We start from the raw sequence: 16,863 nt of genomic DNA, 5'->3' as shown, positions 1-16,863 counted from the left end.
GGAGGGCCTTGGGGGCCCATGCGGGACATGGGCAGGAGACCAGCCCCAGCCCTCAGGGACCCAGTGACCCCATCATGCCTTGTTCTGAGTAGAGGCTGTTCCAGGGCATTGGTCCAGCTCTGCCAAGCAGGCATCACCCTCCTTCCTTCCTGCAGGTGGGTAACGCCGTTCCACCTCCTTTGGCCAAAGCCATTGGCTTGGAGATCAAGCTCTGTATGTTGGCCAAAGCTCGAGAGAGTGCCTCAGGTATGCAGGGTGGGGGCTTCCTTCTGGCTGTGCCTGAAGGCAGCTGGGTACAACTCTAGGATTCGCAGGATTCCCCAACCCTGTCCACCTGGCAGAGGTGTACTGTGAGGATCGGTGAACAGCTTAGAATAGGAGCTGACACAGTAGGCATGCTGCCAGGCTGACTGTCCTCATCCTGCTGCCTGAGTGTGTCTGGCAGGCACCTTCCCTCCTGGGCCAACCCAAGCAGGGGTAGAAGCCTCTAGGGAGTGTGACCTTTATAACTGACAGGTCAGCTGTAGGCATCGGGGTGTTAACGTTTCCCAACTTAGTGTTTTCTTTGTGTAGGGCAAGGAGTGGGACACAGGGCCTCAAGCATGCTCGGCAAGTACCCTACCATGAAGCCGCACCCTCAGCCCTAAATGTATTCTTATACTTGCCCATGGCTAAGTGTGACTGTGTTCCCAAAGTAATTTTTCCCTCTTGTTTCCCTTCAGCTAAAGTAAAGGAGGAGGAGGCGGCTGCTAAGGACTAGCTTCACCCTCCCGTCACTCTTGTTTCTGGCACCAGGAATCCCCAACATGCACTGATGTTGTATTTTTAACATGTTGAAATCTGTCAGTTCAGATGTGTTGTACACAGTGTTTGTGGCCTTGGCTGACATGAAGCTGTTCTGTGAGGTTTGCTTAACTAACGACTTAGTGATCAAACTGTGCAGTACTTTGTGCATTCTGGATTTTAAAAGTTTTTTATTATGCATTATATCAAATTACCACTGTACAAGTGGAAATTAAGACTTTATGTAGTTTTTATATGTTGTAATATTTCTTCAAATAAATCTCTCCTATAAATCACTTGGGGTAGTAATTCTGATTGGTGTGGGGCTCTGGCTGCCTCTGGGCCGGAGTCTGGACAGAAAGGCTCCTCCGTGCTCCCCTACGCTCTGCTACATCATTCCCTGGATCCAAGTGTTTTGTGGGTGGGAGTTCACTGGTGTGACTCACTTCTGGTCAATGAGATGCCAAAGAAACTTGGTAGTATGATTTCCATAAAAGCCTTCTGAAAGTTTTGGCTAGCTTTCTCCACAGCTCTTTTGCCCTTCTTTGGTCTGGAGTAGACTGATGCCTGATGATGCCCAGCCATTTTGTGACCATGGAGACACAAAACCCCATGCAGTGAATGGTGGAGTAAGAAGAAAAGTCACCCCTGAGCCACCCTCAAAACCCTAGTCTGCCTGCCCCAGACAAAATCCGTTATTTCTTAGGAGGCTAAGGCAGGAGGATTTCAAGTTCTAGGTCAGCCTCAGCAACTTGGTGAGACCCTGTCTCAAAAAAAGGTGGTGATGGGGAATGTGGCTTAGTGTTATAGTGCCCCTGGGTTAAATCCCCAATACCGAAAAAACCTGTTTGCTCAAAACCTTTAGGCTGCAAGTTCAGGAAGCCTAGCTAACTTGGTCCTACTGAATTCTAAGATGAACACAACTGTTAGTGATCAAACTGTAAAGACTCTAAATGCAGACAAAGAAGTACCCACTGCCTGCGTGTGGCTCAGAGGGCCACTAGATGTTAAGAGGTGGTGGAGCGGTTGCTACTCAACTTCTCTAAGTAGCCCACTTGGGGGCACTTCAACTAGCTTTTCTCTCAATGAGTCACAGATGTCCTGGTCATAAGACTAAAGGACTAAATGTGATGGGATGCAAAGCTTACTGAATTCCTTCAGTAATTACATGCTTCCCTCTGCTCTTAACTGCACCATATTTGACATCCTTGTACATTCTCGAGAAATATCTAGAAAGGATTCCTGGGTCGCTGGATATAAATGTCTCCACATTTTTACTTCAGCACACGTGACTGAACTACCTCTGGGGAGGTTTTAACACTTCCCTGACAGTGCAGACTCCTTTGACCCACCCTCTTGCTTCTAATCTTTGTCCACTGGCTAGACAGATTGGTTGGCTTTTGTTTTTAAATAGGGTCTTTCTGTGTCGTCCAGGCTGCCCTGGAACTCTGAGCTCCAGCGATCCTGAGGAGGTGGGACCACCAGTGCACACCACTGTGCTGACTCTTAAATTTCCCCAGAGGTGGGGACTGAACCCAGGGCCTCCTGTGTGCTGAGCAGGTTCCCTGCCACTGAGCTACATTCCCAAGCTGCCCCCACACTTTTTTTTTTTTTTTTTTTTTTTTTTTTGTACAAGGGATTGGACCCCGAGGTCCTTAACCACTGAGCCACATTCCTGTCCTCTCTGTTTTGAGACAGGGTCTTGCTAAATTACTTTTGCAGTACTAGGGATTAAACCCAGGGGGCTTTTCCACTCAGCCACATCCCAGTCCTTCTTTACTTTTTTGTTATTTAAAAAAATGTCAGTTGTCGATGGGCCTTGATTTCTCTGCGGTGCTGATTGGGCCTAGAGCCTCACGCGTGCCAGGCAAGCGCTCCATCCCTGAGCCACAGCCTTTGTATTTTTGTGACACTGGAGGTTGAACCCAAGGGTGCACTACCACTGAGCTTCGTCCCAGTTTTTAATTTTTAATTTTGATACAGGATCTTGCTAAATTGCTGAGGCTGGCCTTCTCTTGGCCTCTGTCTCCCAAATTGCTAGGATTACAGGCATGTGCCAAGGTGCTAAAAATCATTTTAAACTGTATAGTTCAGTGGCATTGAGTACATCTACATTATTTTACAACCATCACCCATAACTATTTCTGGGACTTCTTCAACAAAAACAAAATACTCCCATTAAACATGAGCTGCCTATTCCCCTCCCCTCAGCCCTGATAACCACCGTTCTTCCTCTAGGAATCTGCTCAGGGTGCCATGTAGGGGGAATCGGAAGTACCTGTCCAGCTGTGCCTGACTCGTTTCACTTAGTATGGTGAGGGTCATTCCCTTTGAAGCAGAGCCCTGTCCCGCCATCTGGATGGGCCACACTTGTGCTACCCATTCATCACTGATGGGCGCCGGGCTGCTTCCAGCTCCTTGCTGCCATTCATGGCGGCATGAACATGTCTGCATAAATATGTCCGAGAATCCAGTTTCTGTCCTTTGATGCACAAAGGAGAGTGGAATTGTTGGACCATATGTGATTCTACCTTTACTGTTTGAGGATCTACCATACTGTTTTCCACAGCAGCAGGTTGTCTCTCAATGAAAAACACAGGTCCTTGTCTATGTCCCTAAGCACAACCACAATGAAGATGTCGCTCTGTCTTCTTTTTTTTTTTTTTTTCCTTTTTCCGGTGCTGGGGAATCGAACCCAGGGCCTCGTACTTGCAAGGCAAGTGCTCTACCAACTGAGCTATATCCCCAGCTGTTGCTGTGTCTTTTTAATTTTCGTTTTAATGTCCCTAAACAACCACAAGAAGTTGCTGTGTCTTTTTTTAATATTAGGGCTTTTAAAAAATATATTGTTTTTTTGCAGTACTGGGTATTGAACCCAGGGGCATTCTGCCACTGAGCCACAAACTCAGCCCTTTTTGAGACAGGGCTTCGTTAAATTACTGAGGCTGGCCTTGAACTCAAGATCCTCCTGCCTCAGCCTCCAAAGTCACTGGGATTACAGGCATGTGCCATCATGCCCTGTTCAACCTTTCAAATTTTATTGAGATGGGGTCCAGGCTAGCCCAAGCTCGTAATCCTCCTGCCTCAGCCTCCCCAGGACCTAGGGTTGTAGGCATATATTGCCACTCCTGGCTTATTTTTTTATTGGTGCATTATAATTATACATATCAGTGGGATTCGTTGTTACATATACATACATGCATGCAACACTTTGGTCAATTTACTTCCCTAGTACCCTTTCTCTCCCCTCTTCCCCATTGTCCCCTTCCTCTGCTATACCGATCTCCCTTCTATGCCCTATCTCCTTTCTATCCTTTGTTTTCCAGTTACCACGTGTGTGTCATCAGTTTGGTATTTCTTGTCTTTAAAAATATTAGGTAAACTGGGTGCCATGGTGCCCACCTATAATCCCAGCAACGCTAGAGGCCAAAACAGGAGGATTGGAAGTTGGAGGCCCTCAGCAACTTAGCCAGACCCTCTCAAAAAATAAAGTGTTGGGATGTGCTCGGCAGTGACAAAGAGCCTCTAAGTTCAAGCCCCAGTATCAAAAAAAGACATTGGGAAAATGTTATCCTACTGTACCTCTCTGCCACATGCTCTTCTCCCAGCAGTGTTTGGCATTTCTAAGGAAACAAATGAGAAAATATTGTAAATCCCATAACAACCAAGTTAACAGTCAGCATTCATATACTTTTTTTTTTTCATGAGGGACCTCTTGCTATAGTCTGTTCTTAAGTGTCCCCAAAAGTCCATGTGTTGGAGGCATGGTTCCCAGGATGACCAACCTCCTCAACTTGGCCTTGAACTTGCAATTCTCCTGCCTCAGGCTCCCAAGTCGCTGGAATTACAGGTGTGTGCCACTGTGCCCGACTTGACCCACGGTTTTAAAGTCACAGTCTATGGTTGGTTCCCTCATTGCTTGAGCGTGTGGCAAGGCAATGTCATGGTGAGGCACATGATGGAGTATGTGCCAGGAAGTGAGAGAGGAAGTCAAGGGGCAGGGTTCCCACTCCGCCTCAGAGCCACATCCCACTGACATAAAGACCTCGCGGGCCCCACTTCTCTAGTTTCTCCAGCTTCTCTTGGAGGGCCTGAAAAATAGGAAGGGCTGGTGGTGTGGCTCAGTGGATAAGTGCCCCCTGGGTCCAATTCCAGTATGAGTAAATACATAGATAGATAAATAAATACATACATACGTACATACATAAAGGGTCTTGCTAAATCGCTGAGGGACCTCACTAAGTTTCCCAGGCTGACCTTGAATTTGTGATTCTCTTGCCTCCGTCTCCCAAGTGACTGGGATTACAGGCGTGCTACCACATCTGGCCTCATCCACTGTTTCTGATGTTTCTTTCCAGAACATTACTCACGTGCAACTGCATATCTGCGTGCTATTAAAGATTTTCACAGGCTGGGTCTCGTGGCACACACCTGCAATCCCAGCAACTCAGGAGGCTGAGGCAGGAGGATCGAAAGTTCCAGGCCAGCCTTGGCAATTTAGTGAGGCTCTAAACAACTTAGTGAAACCCTGTCTCAAAATAAAAAATAAAAGGGGCGGGGGGATGTAGCTCGGTGGTAAAGTGCTCTTGGGTTAAATCCCCAGTACTCCCCGCAAAAGATGCTCACATATTTAGGGTTGGGGTGTAGTTCAATGTTAGAGTGTGTTTTGCATGTGTGAAGCCCTGGGTCTCATCCCCAATGCCACCAAAAAGAAAATAAGGATTTGCACAAATTGGTTCCTATAACTTATACCACTTTACAACTTTCTTCCTACTTTTATCAGGAGGAGATAAAAATTATCTCTATCCTCTGAGCATTATCTTAATTTGCAGGGGTTGAGAGGCAGGTACTGGGGATTGAACTCGGGACACTCAACACTGAGACATATCCCCAGTCCTGTTTCGTATTTTGTTTAGAGACAGGGTCCCACAGAGTTGCTTAGGGCCTCATCATTGCTGAGGCTGACTTTGAACTCTCCATCCTCCTGCCTCAGCCTCCCAAGCCATGGGGAATTTTTTTTTTTTTTTTGCGGTGCTGGGAATTGAACTCAAGTTCTTGTGCTTGAGAGGCAAGCACTCTACCAACTGAGCTATCTCCCCAGCCCAAGCCATGGGGATTACAGGCCTGCGTCACAGCACCGAGCTATCTTAATTCTTTACATTTACCTTGACTTTTTTTTTGCACAATTAGATCTATTTTCTTTAAGGCCACACGGTGTTTCCCAAGTGATGACATTGCTGACCACAATCTATTCCAGCAATCCCTCTGAATGAGCAGACAGGGGCTCCCACTTGGTACCATGAGCAACATGGCCCGGACTTCTCCCATCAGCATGCATTTACAAGCTTGCAGGCTAAATTATCAGCTGACTCAGAGCAAAATTTCTAGTGCATTATATGTTTTTGAAGATATTGTCCTATTTCCATCAAAACTATCATGATCTATTTTTTGGTGGTGCTGGAGCTGGAGCCCAGGGCCTGGTGGCTGCCACTGGGCTCTTCCACTGAGCTACTCCGGCTGCCTATCTGCTACTTTGTTCAGATTTTGTATTTCGTGGAGTAAATTTGAGTAAGCCTATACGATTTTTTTTTTTTTTTTTTTTTTTTTCCAGTGCAGGGAATTGAACCCAGGGTTACTCTACATTGCCCTTTTAAAATTTTACTTTGAGGGCCAGGGATGTAGCTCGGTGGTAGAGTGCTTCCCAAGCAGTGTGAGGTCCTGTGTTCAATTCCCAGACTGTAAAAATAAACACATAAAATAAATTTTATCTTGAGACGGGATCTGGGTAATTTGACCAGGTCCTTCTGGTATTTGCGATCCTCCTGCCTCAGCCTTCCTAGAAGCTGGGATTACAGATGTGCACCACTATGCCTGGCTGCTTGCACAAATTTTTATTGGCCCTTTGTGTGAACTTTATGTTTTCATTCTTATTGCCACACCACCCACCTGAAAGACTGCACTGGTGTTCCCCCTCTTTCTGAGACTGCTTTCCCAGCCTCCTTCCTATTCTGCTCATTTTTCCCTTCCACATTGCCCTTTACTGGCTACCCAAATAATTTTTCTCACAAGAACATATGGTCACAGTAGGGTGCCTCTCAAAACACTTCAGTGATCTCCTGCCCTACAGCCTGCAAGTTTGGTCTGAAGGCTCTTTGTGCCACGAAGTGGCCCACACCTGTAATCCCAGTGACTCAGGAGGCAGGAGGATTGTAAGCTTGAAGTCAACCTCAGCAATTTAGCAAGGCCCTAAGCAACAGGGAAACTGTGTTTCAGAATACAATATAAAAGGGCTGGGGACGTGGCTTGGTGGTTAAGCACCTATGGATTCAAACCCTGGTATCAAAAAATAAAAATGAAAAATAAAAAGCCTCTGATTTGGTTCTCACTTCTCTCCAAACGTCTGTTAGTTGAGCACTTACTATGTGTGGAGTACAGTAACCTGTGTGTGTTAGAATCAGGATGAAACAAAGCAGGCAAATATTTGCTTTCTGTAGCTGGCATTCTAACGCAGTGTTTCTTGACTTTCTCCTCCATTATTGCTTTTCTAAGGGAAAAAACTGAATTATTTTCTAATTGAATTTAAATCAATAAATTAATTTTAATTTAATTATTCATTTTTTTCCTGACAATATAAATCAAATCCTGAGGAGTAAGATTTTTTTTTTTTTTCCTGTTAGGGTAGGCTTTGGAGATCCAAATATACTTAAGGTTTTTTTTCTTTCCTGTTCAAGAACCAGTTTTGGCCTCCTGGGGAGTCACAATTGCTTGCTAATTGCTTGCACCAAGAATGCTGCTGTGTTCTTAGAGGGAGAACTGTCAACAAGTAAATGATCGTGATTATGTCAGAGGGCTGTGGCTGGAACTCAGTAGAGTGTGTGCTGGGCATGCACAAGTGCCTGGGTTGCATCCCAGCACGCTTTAAAACAAACAAACAAACAAACAAACAGAAAGGTTATCAGAGAAGCAACAGTGCCACAAAAAAAAAAGAAAGGAGAGTGGCTGAGAAGGGACCACTTGACACATTGTCATTCAGATAGGGGAGTTCCTCCCCGGGGAGGAGAAGCCCAGGCAAAGGGGATCATTTCCTCCTGACAGTGAAGCACTGAGTGTAGGGTTGGGTTCTTCGTTTTACAAATTTGAAAAATGAAATCCACAGACACAGGGTGAGAGCAAAATAACAGGATTTATTACAGTCATAGAAAGCAGAGCTCCCAAAGAGGAGGAGTCCCAAGAGAGGGCTACCAAGAGTGGCTGTTATCCAGGGGTTTATGTGAATCCACAGGGTTAAGGGAGCCAGCCCCCACCCAGTCCTGGGTAAGGCACTCAGGGTCCACGAGCTCCTCACACGCCCTTTGGTTGGTTTAGCCAGGTTACTGTGCTTTTTTTGGTGGGAGTCTGGGTACCAGAAAATAGATGTCTCACTATCAGTTTTTCTGCCTACACAGGAATTGGTCTGACCCTGATGAGGCCTGTCTTGCAGTTTCTCAGTCTGTTACACACAGACCTGATCTGGAAGGGGCCCAAATTTCCTTTTTGCCAATTTTAGCCCTTTTTCCTGCCTCAACAGTAGCTGGCATACAATAATCGCTCAATATGTGAATATTATTATTATTATTATTATTATTATTATTATTATTATTAGCGATCCTGGGGATCAAACTCAAACTCAAGGCAAGTGAACCACTGGACCACACCTCAGTACAATTAGTTTTTTAGCCAGATGCAGTGGTGAGCACCTAACTTAGTGTCCTAACTGTTAAGGAGGTTGAAGCAAGAGGATCACTTGAGCCTAGGAGTTCTGGGCCATCCTGGGCGACAGAGGAAGATCCAATCTCTCTTTTAAAAAGTGAGCTTTAGATTCAGGAGCGGTGGCATACTCCTGTAATCCCAGGGACTCGGGAGGCTGAGGTAGGATTGCAAATTCAAGGCTAGTCTGGGCAATTTAATGAGACCCTGTCTCAAAATAAGAAAGATAAAAAAGGATTGAGGGTGTAACTCTGAGGCAGAGTAACCCTGAGTACCAAAAAAAGAAAAAAAATGTTTTGTTATCGTCTCCTTCCCTCCCCTTCACTCCCTCTGTTTCTTTTCTTTTTTCTTATAAGTTTAATAGGATAAGCCCGGAAATGCCCATTGGCTCCCCTGACTGTTCACCAGCGCCCAGCTGCGTCGGCAACCGGCGTGTCCACCTCCGTCCGCAGGGGGCGCTGTGGACGTAAAGGCCGGGCTGCTCTAGGCGGCAGCGGCGCCGGAAGTTTCGTTCCCTCGCACTTCCGCCCTCTGGCCCGGGCTTGGGCTGCGTGGAGAAGACTTGGCGATGCCGACCGGAGACTTTGAGTGAGTTCGGGGTCGCGGAGGGGCTCCCGGGAGGCGATCTAGGGGGCTCTGGGGAGTGTTATGGGACCGAGATGTACCAAGACCGCGGAAGCTGGCCCTTATTGACCCAACCGTCACCCTCCGCAAACTTGTCCCCGCAGTTCGAAGCCCAGCTGGGCCGACCAGGTGGAAGAAGAGGGAGAGGACGGTGAGTATGTGTATCGGGTCGCCCTGGGTCACCGCACTGTCGCCTGTTTTTACATCCCCCCCCCCCCCCCGCCCCGCGCCATCCTCCTGGGCTCCTGCCTGTTGCCAGCTCCCAAGTCACTGCCCTTGGCTTCACGGCTGCTCCCCTACTCCAGGGAGGAAGTTGGAAGAGTCCGCCTTCGTACGAACCCTGGATGACTTTATGGCACGACCCCACTTTCATACCGGGGATCCCTACCCTTGCCACTGCTTAGGGTCACCACCCCAGCGGGATGCCTGGCCAGCCCTATGCCATGGGTCCCGCCTTCCTCAGCTCCTGTTGTGAGTGTTCTCCCAGAGGCCCTTTCATCTTAGCTTGGACCTTTCTTCCCACACTCCCTCTGACAGACAAATGTGTCACCAGCGAGCTCCTCAAGGGGATCCCTCTGGCCACAGGGGACACCAGCCCAGAGCCTGAGCTACTGCCAGGAGGTAAGTGATCTCTTCCAGTCTGTCCCTGGCTGCCTCTTTCCCCAGCCACATTCCCACCTGAGTCCCCATTACCCAGGGCAGTTCCCCTCAACTTTTCCCTTCTCCCAGCTCCACTGCCGCCTCCTAAGGAGGTTATCAATGGAAACATAAAGACAGTGACTGAGTACAAGATAGATGAAGATGGCAAGAAGTTCAAGGTGAGGCTAGAGTGGTGATGGAGGGTGAGTGCCCTGGTGCTTGGGGGCACATAGATTGGGGGTGGGGGGCAATTTGTGTTGGGTGGGTTGATGGTGAAGATCTCTCGGTCCCAGATACCTCGAAGTGCAGGAAGCCTGACACTCTCCCCTTTCATCCACAGATTGTCCGCACTTTCAGGATTGAGACCCGAAAGGCCTCGAAGGCTGTTGCAAGGAGGAAGGTGAGACCCTGCTTCCCCAGTGTTAGGGACTGGCCCAGAGGAATTAGGAATTTCTTTTGGAGGAAGGGCTTAACTGTTTGTATTTGTCTTATCAAAGCAGAATCGAGGTCTGGGTATTTGCACTCTTGTGGGGCCCTGAAAAGTCAGGGTGCACAAGTAGATTTTATTATTATTATTATTATTATTATTATTTTTTTGTGGTACCACCCAAGGGCCCAGGGGTGCTTTACCACTGAATCACACCCACAACCCATTAAAAAAAGATTTTCTTCTTTGTGAGATAAGGTTTTGCCAAGTTGCCCAGGATGCCCTCCAATTTGAGATCCTCCTGCTTCAGCCTCCTGAGTAGCTGTACTTATAGGTGTGTGCCACCACATACCTGGGGTTAGATTCTTACTCTCTTGCCTATCTACCTGGAGAAACGAGCTCTCCTTGGAGTGGCATAGCAGCTTCCATTTACCCGGGATTCAGGGCTTATGGAAGAAGTGACAGCAGTAAATACACTTAACATACTTTGCTCTGCACTTTGTGCCAGACCCTGTGCAAGGCACTTTGCTGGATGTCTTCTCTGATCTCCATAGCAGCCAGGGAGGCAGGAAGCATTTGTGGTCCCCATTTTATAGGGGGTAAGTTGAGGCTCACTGTTTAAAGTAGCTCAAGGTTCTTTACTCTTGAGTGACCTCCACATGTTCCTGAGCATTGCCTCCTGGGAGAGCTGGCTGAGCAAGCTGCCCTGGGAATTGTTGGCTACATAGCTGTCTCCACCTCACCCTGAGTCTCTTTCTGTCAGCTGGAACTCTTGTCTTGACTGAAAGCTGCCCCTGCCTCCTGTAGCTGGCGCAAAGCTAGGGCCTGGCACACACTCAGAAATGAGAACTGTCACTGTTCCCATGATGGGTGATATTTGGAGAGGGTAAAATTGGGGTTTGAGGGGCTGGGGTTGTGGCTCAGTGGTAGAGTACTTTCCTGGCATGTGTGAGACACTGGGTTTGATCCTCAGCACCTCATAAAAATAAATAAAATAAAGGTAATTGTCCATCTACAAATTAAAATATTTTTTGAAAAAATGGGGTTTGAGGGCTGGGACCGTAGCTCAGTGGTAGAACACTTGCCTAGAATGTGCGAGGCACTGGATTTGATCCTCAGCACCACATATGAATAAACTGAAAAATAAAGGTCCTTCAATAACTAAAAAAAATTTTTAAATGGGGTTTGAGGCCCAGATAATCTGGGAGTGGCAGTGGTAGGCCTGGGGTGCCCCAGTGTGGGACCCTGGCCTTCATCCTGACCCATCCCTCTCTTGAGCCCAGAACTGGAAGAAGTTCGGGAACTCAGAGTTTGACCCACCGGGCCCCAATGTGGCCACCACCACAGTCAGTGATGACGTCTCCATGACATTCATCACCAGCAAAGAGGTAGGTAGAGCTAAGGGTGGGGCTGGTGCCCACAGTGGTGTGGCAGGGGTGAAGCAGCCCCCTCTGAGCTGCTCCCACCTGCTCCCCTGCCAGGATCTGAACTGCCAGGAGGAGGAGGACCCAATGAACAAGCTCAAGGGCCAGAAGATAGTGTCCTGTCGCATCTGCAAGGGTGACCACTGGACCACCCGCTGCCCATACAAGGACACGCTGGGGCCCATGCAGAAGGAGCTGGCAGAGCAGCTGGGCCTGTCCACTGGCGAGAAGGAGAAGCTCCCGGGAGGTGCGGCTTGGCCTGTGATGGCTCGGGTGGGATCGGGCAGCTGTGGGACAGTCCTGGGTTTTCTGGCTCTGAGTGCACAGGTGCTGTCCCCTTTGTGGCTGTCATCTCCCACCTAACAGCTTCAGTGGCTGTGTTTGGTTGTGCCTGTCTCCTTGTTGGGGGCCCTGTGTGTGCAGACACTCTCAGTGGTGGCACCTCATGTGCACACCTGTGTGTGTAACTGCAACGAGTGGTGGAGAGAGGCTTGTCCCTTATAGGTGACTCCCCTCACCATCAGGACTTGGGTGTGCAGTGTCTGTGTGCTCTAGGATACCATTGGGTGCTGTGTGCGTGCCTTGGCGTGTTTGTGTGTCTCTGGGACTTCAGTGCCTGTCTGTTAGTCTCAGTCCTTCAGCCTGATTTGGTAGGAGCAGGTGTGAGTATGGGTGGTAACCACCTGTGGCTGGTATGCAGGTTGCACTTGTCGCTTCTCATGCCTGGGCACTTAGGAACTACCCTTCTCTGCCCGTGGGCCATGGGTGCCTGGGACTGCATTTACCCTTGTGGGTTCCCCCTGCTGGTATTGCTGCCAGGGTGCTCAAAGAGTGTCCTCTTCCTGAACGTGATCTTGGTGTCATTGTGGACACTGAGGATCTGAGAGGCCTCCAAGTAACCAACCTGCTGCTTGTGGCTTGGCAGACGGTACCTGCACCAGGTCCTGGTCGGAGCTGCCAGGATCATGGGGCAGGTGTGTCCCTCTGTTAGCACCATGGCAAGGCTTGACTTGGGCCATACCTTTTGTCTGCAGAACTGGAGCCTGTGCAGGCCGCCCAGAATAAGACAGGGAAGTACGTGCCACCCAGCTTGCGGGACGGGGCCAGCCGCCGCGGGGAGTCCATGCAGCCCAACCGCAGAGGTGAGGGGCATGTGGGTGCCAGGGTGGCTGGTGGACGCCTCTCAGCACCCTGTAATTATCCTTGTATTGTTGTGGGGTGGGACCTTCCCCTCACAGTCGCCTGTCCCCACCCACACAGCCGATGACAATGCCACCATCCGTGTCACCAACCTATCTGAGGATACACGTGAGACTGACCTGCAGGAGCTTTTTAGGCCCTTTGGCTCCATCTCTCGCATCTACCTGGCTAAGGACAAGACCACTGGCCAGTCCAAGGTGGGTGGGCCATGGGGGGATGGGTGGGCAGGGGGACAGGGCCATCTTTCTGACTCTGGCCGCTGACCTCCTCCCTTCCCCCAGGGCTTTGCCTTCATAAGCTTCCACCGCAGGGAAGATGCAGCACGTGCCATCGCCGGGGTGTCTGGCTTCGGCTACGACCACCTCATCCTCAATGTGGAATGGGCCAAGTAAGACTCTGCCAGCCCAGACTGTCTCCTCTCCCTGTTGCAAACCAGAGGCTGAGCATGGGCCCCACCCCAACTGAATAGCCACCAAGGCTGTTTCAAACTGTCTTTTATTATCCTTTTTCTAAAAATCCTGATGGGGCCAGTCAGGCATTGGTGACAGTTGCCTTGCTCAGACCCACCGACCGTCTGTAGCAGGCAGGGCAGTCTGACACCACGTGTGCCCTGCCACCACATGCTCAGCCTCCCTGCTGCCACCGAGCCCCACTGTGTGTGTGTGGTGGGGGTGGGGGTCTCGGGATGCCATCCAGGTCCTGCACTTGGCTGTCCTCACCACTTCCTTCCTCTCTAGGCCATCAACCAACTGAGCCAGCTGTCACCACTGCCACTGCTGTCCAGCCTAGACCTCTGTGACGGAAAGGAGCCTCCAAGAGCAGGGGACTCCGAGGGCAGTAAAAAGGCTCAAAGCACCCACACGTGTCCTCTTCATTCTCACGCCCCTCCCCATGGTGGCTTGGCTGGCCCTTCAGGCTGGGTTTTCCTCCTAAGCCTGCGCGCCTCCTGGGGTGGTGCTGTGGGTCAGAAAGCCTTTCTGTTCCAGCCTGGGCTTTCGCCGAGCCCACCCCATCACTGGCACGGGCCTTTCTTTGGGGAGGAAGTGGATGGAAGGCCTCTTGGTCCCTCAGGGCTGATGCCTGCTGTGCTCTGCGTTCTCCCTGTGTCATGTTGCAGTCCTTGTGGTGGGGAGCAGGCTGTAGTAGGCAGGTCACAAGCTCAGCTCAGAGGTCTGGGGTTCTGAGGTTTGGGGATTATCATTATCAAGAGCCAGGTCTTGGCTAGGCCTCTTGTCTTCCAGGTGGCCTCCAACACACTGGGGGCAGCATTGACAGCGGCAGCTCAGGCTGGGCACCACGGCCATATAGAGCAGGGGATGTATGCAGATGGCCAGGGGCACAAGGCCCCGCGTCACCTGGAAGCCCAGGTAGGGCCCCAGCTCCAGTGCCCCCATGGCCTGGGTCTCATTTGCAAAGTCTGGGCAGCGGGTACACCAGCGCTGCCGGGCGTCCACGTTGAGCACCCGCATGATGTGATAGGGCATGTAGGAACTGGCGTAGAGGGCCACACCACTGGCCACCAGCACTGCAACACGCAGCTTCTCACCTGCTGTCATGCTGTGACTGCGAAGAACAGCCCTCCCCAGGGCACTATAGGCCACCAGGGTGAGCAGCAGTGGCACGCCACCACCCAGTCCTGCCAATAGTAGGCTGTAGGCTTTGTAGGCTGCAAGCTGGTTGTCATCTGCTGTCCCCAGGCATTTGATGCAGGCCTCAGGCCTGGCTACACTGCACGGACCTACGTCCTGCTGAGGCCCTTTCAGGCGGGAGAAGCTGAGCATGGGGGCAGCCAGCAGGGCTGCCAGGGCCCAGGCAGTGGCACTGATGGCCCAGGCATGCTTGGGCTGCAGGTGGCTGCGGGTGAAGAAGGGGTGGACAACACCCAGGTATCGGTTGAGACTGATACAAGTGATGAAGATGGTGCCCCCCAGCAGGTTGCAGGTGAAGAGGAAGCGCTCCAGGCGGCAGGCCACGTCCCCATAGCGCCAGTTCTTGGGCGGGTAGAAGTAGGCGGCCAGTGGGGGCAGAGTCAGGGCGTAGAGCAGGTTGCTGACTGCCAGCTGGGCAGAGAGGACCACAGCTGGATTCCAGGGCCGCTGCTCCCTGATGCCAAAGCGGTACAGGGCCAGACCATTGCCAGCCATGGCCACTATGAACTCAGCCACCAGAATAGGCCAGAGGAAGGTCTCCTGGAAGCTACTAAGCTTGTGGTCGGCGGCTGCTGTGAAGTTTGCAGGGCAGGGCTTGTCACCTGTGGGTGGAGGGTGTGAACAGCTGAGCTCAGTCCTTCCTCAGCATGGTTCCTGCCGCCCTCAGTCCACTCCTGCAGTGATGCAGATTCCTCTGCAAGAGTGCCTGATGGGGCCTGCATGCAGTTTCCCTAAGTCCTCATTTCCTGCAAGGGACACCAGCCTTGGCTCCTTTTTGCAATGGAATCTGGCCCAGAGTTGAGAGATTCTATCATTTAGCTGATAAGTTTACTGGGTCCTGAAGGACTGGCTGGAGCACTGCCAGAGGGCCATGCTTTCAAGGTCTGCATGTTAAGTCAGCAGTGAACACCCAGAACCATGGGGCCCAGGGCAGAGGAGCAGGAACCTCAGGGAGTCCCCAAACTACGCTGGTCCTCCTTGAAGCCGAGTCTATCGAAGTCCCTACAGTTCCACCTCAGAATCTCCTTAGCCCCTTCCAGGGCATCTCCCACCTGTACCAGCCCTGCCTTCCAGCTGACTTCCAGCTTCCTGTGTACTCCCCACTGCCACCAGAGGGCGCCTGTGAGGTCTCATCCCTCATCCTGGCATAGCCCTCCATGGTTCCTGCTTCAGAAAAGCCAGCTCTGCCGGGTGGGGTGGGGTGGGGTGGGGTGAGGGGTGTAACTCAGTAGAAGAGCATGTGCTTGGCATGTGCAAGGGCCTCACTCTAACCCCAAGCACCAAAAAAAAAAAAAAAAGGTTCCATCCCACAAGGCCCGCAGGAACCATCCCTCCCACTCCTTCCCCACCTTGTTCTAGCAGCCTGGATTCTTACAGCAACCCCAAACCCAGCAGCTTCCTGGCTGATTCTTAGGACGTGTCCAGCCTCTGAGCCTTTGCACTGGCCATTCTCCTTGCCCACTTACTAAGTCAGCAGCCAGGCATGCAGTGTCCTCCCTGCCACCTCTGGGATCTGATCATTCTGGGAGAGGACCCATCTCCCTAACAGTGATCTCTGGTCCCCTTTTCCCTGCTGACGTTTTTCCATAGCCAGGTATCTCCGTCTGATCATTGTAATGAACGTTTCCATGAGAACAACCCCTCCAGGAAGAGGGAGCACCACCACGTACCCACCCCAGTACTCACAAGTGTCTGGAACACAGCAGCATGGGGGTGCCGGAGCCCTGGAGCTGGTTCCCATCCCCTCGTGTACCTCCCTCAGCCTTAGCTTTCCAGTTTGAAAAGCTGGCCTATTCCAGTAGGCTGGCCACTAGCTCTTGGGGATATGCATTCCCCACTCCATCCCAGGCTGCCCCTTGGAAGGCTCTGGTCTTCCTAACCCCGCCCCTCTTCCTGCAGGGAACTGGCCAGCTCTCCACCACCTGGGTTGAGCAGCCTAGCTCCCGCCATGTCCCCATTCAACCCTTAATTGGTTCAGCACTCACTCCTTACCTGAGACGGTGGCTGCCATGGCCCGATCAGAGAGCTTCTGGTCTGCCGCCCACGCTGTGGCCTAATGAGGCCCCACCCCAAGTTACCAGCAGTGTGGCCCACAGCCCCTCCCTTGTTAGTAGCTTCAACCTCAGCCTGCAGAGCGGGTCAGACACCCGGCTTCCTTCCTCATTGCACCACTGGAGAAGGCAGCCACACGCTCAGAGGGACCTGGGGGAGGGGAGGCCAGAAGGGGCCCCATGCCTCAAGGAACTGGAGACAAGTCAACGTGCCTGTCTCCTCACTGCCTGCCCCAGGTGGGGGAAATGTGCCAGGACCTGGGGCAGAAACCAGGTTGGCCCTGGTCCCTAGTCTCTCTCACATCGGGCACCAGGTGCCT

The 16,863-nt window shown here is 51.1% G+C and overlaps 3 protein-coding genes across 9 annotated transcripts in view; 2 read left to right on the top strand and 1 right to left on the bottom strand.

Moving 5' to 3' along the window:
• DNMT1 (DNA methyltransferase 1) overlaps nt 1-1,079 on the top strand; it is a 46,055-nt gene extending 44,976 nt beyond the window's left edge. For all 4 annotated transcript variants that reach the window (XM_079114654.1, XM_079114655.1, XM_079114656.1 and 1 more), the window contains 2 exons: nt 156-246; nt 723-1,079. In XM_079114654.1, the coding sequence (XP_078970780.1) occupies nt 156-246; nt 723-760 (129 nt within the window). In that variant the 3' untranslated portion in view covers nt 761-1,079. The remainder of the gene's footprint in view (nt 1-155; nt 247-722) is intronic.
• A 7,933-nt stretch (nt 1,080-9,012) lies between these two features.
• EIF3G (eukaryotic translation initiation factor 3 subunit G) lies at nt 9,013-13,698 on the top strand (the record flags this gene model as incomplete). Of its 4 annotated transcripts, none has more annotated exons than XM_079116061.1 (11): nt 9,013-9,117; nt 9,258-9,304; nt 9,691-9,774; nt 9,883-9,971; nt 10,133-10,192; nt 11,503-11,607; nt 11,701-11,890; nt 12,678-12,785; nt 12,904-13,040; nt 13,125-13,231; nt 13,581-13,698. In XM_079116061.1, exons 1-11 carry the CDS (start codon nt 9,098-9,100, stop codon nt 13,594-13,596), a joined length of 963 nt encoding a protein of 320 aa, XP_078972187.1. In that variant the 5' UTR covers nt 9,013-9,097. The 4 variants fall into 4 exon arrangements, with proteins under 4 accessions (XP_078972187.1, XP_078972185.1, XP_078972188.1 ...); XM_079116059.1 differs by having other exon boundaries at nt 9,856-9,971; XM_079116062.1 differs by lacking the exon at nt 13,581-13,698 and having other exon boundaries at nt 13,125-13,235.
• Nucleotides 13,699-13,850: 152 nt separating this feature from the next.
• On the bottom strand, nt 13,851-16,862 carry P2RY11 (purinergic receptor P2Y11). The gene is made up of 2 exons (XM_079116058.1): nt 16,485-16,862; nt 13,851-15,094 (listed from the first exon to the last, which is right to left on the bottom strand). Exons 1-2 carry the CDS (start codon nt 16,501-16,503, stop codon nt 13,995-13,997), a joined length of 1,119 nt encoding a protein of 372 aa, XP_078972184.1. The 5' UTR covers nt 16,504-16,862; the 3' UTR covers nt 13,851-13,994.
• Nucleotide 16,863: the final 1 nt, after the last annotated feature.

This window comes from Sciurus vulgaris, assembly GCF_902686455.1.
Source record: "Sciurus vulgaris genome assembly, chromosome: 16".
Classification (NCBI taxonomy): domain Eukaryota; kingdom Metazoa; phylum Chordata; class Mammalia; order Rodentia; family Sciuridae; genus Sciurus; species Sciurus vulgaris.
The sequence above is the reverse complement of the archived record's forward strand: the minus strand, read 5'-3'. Positions and strand labels throughout refer to the sequence as shown.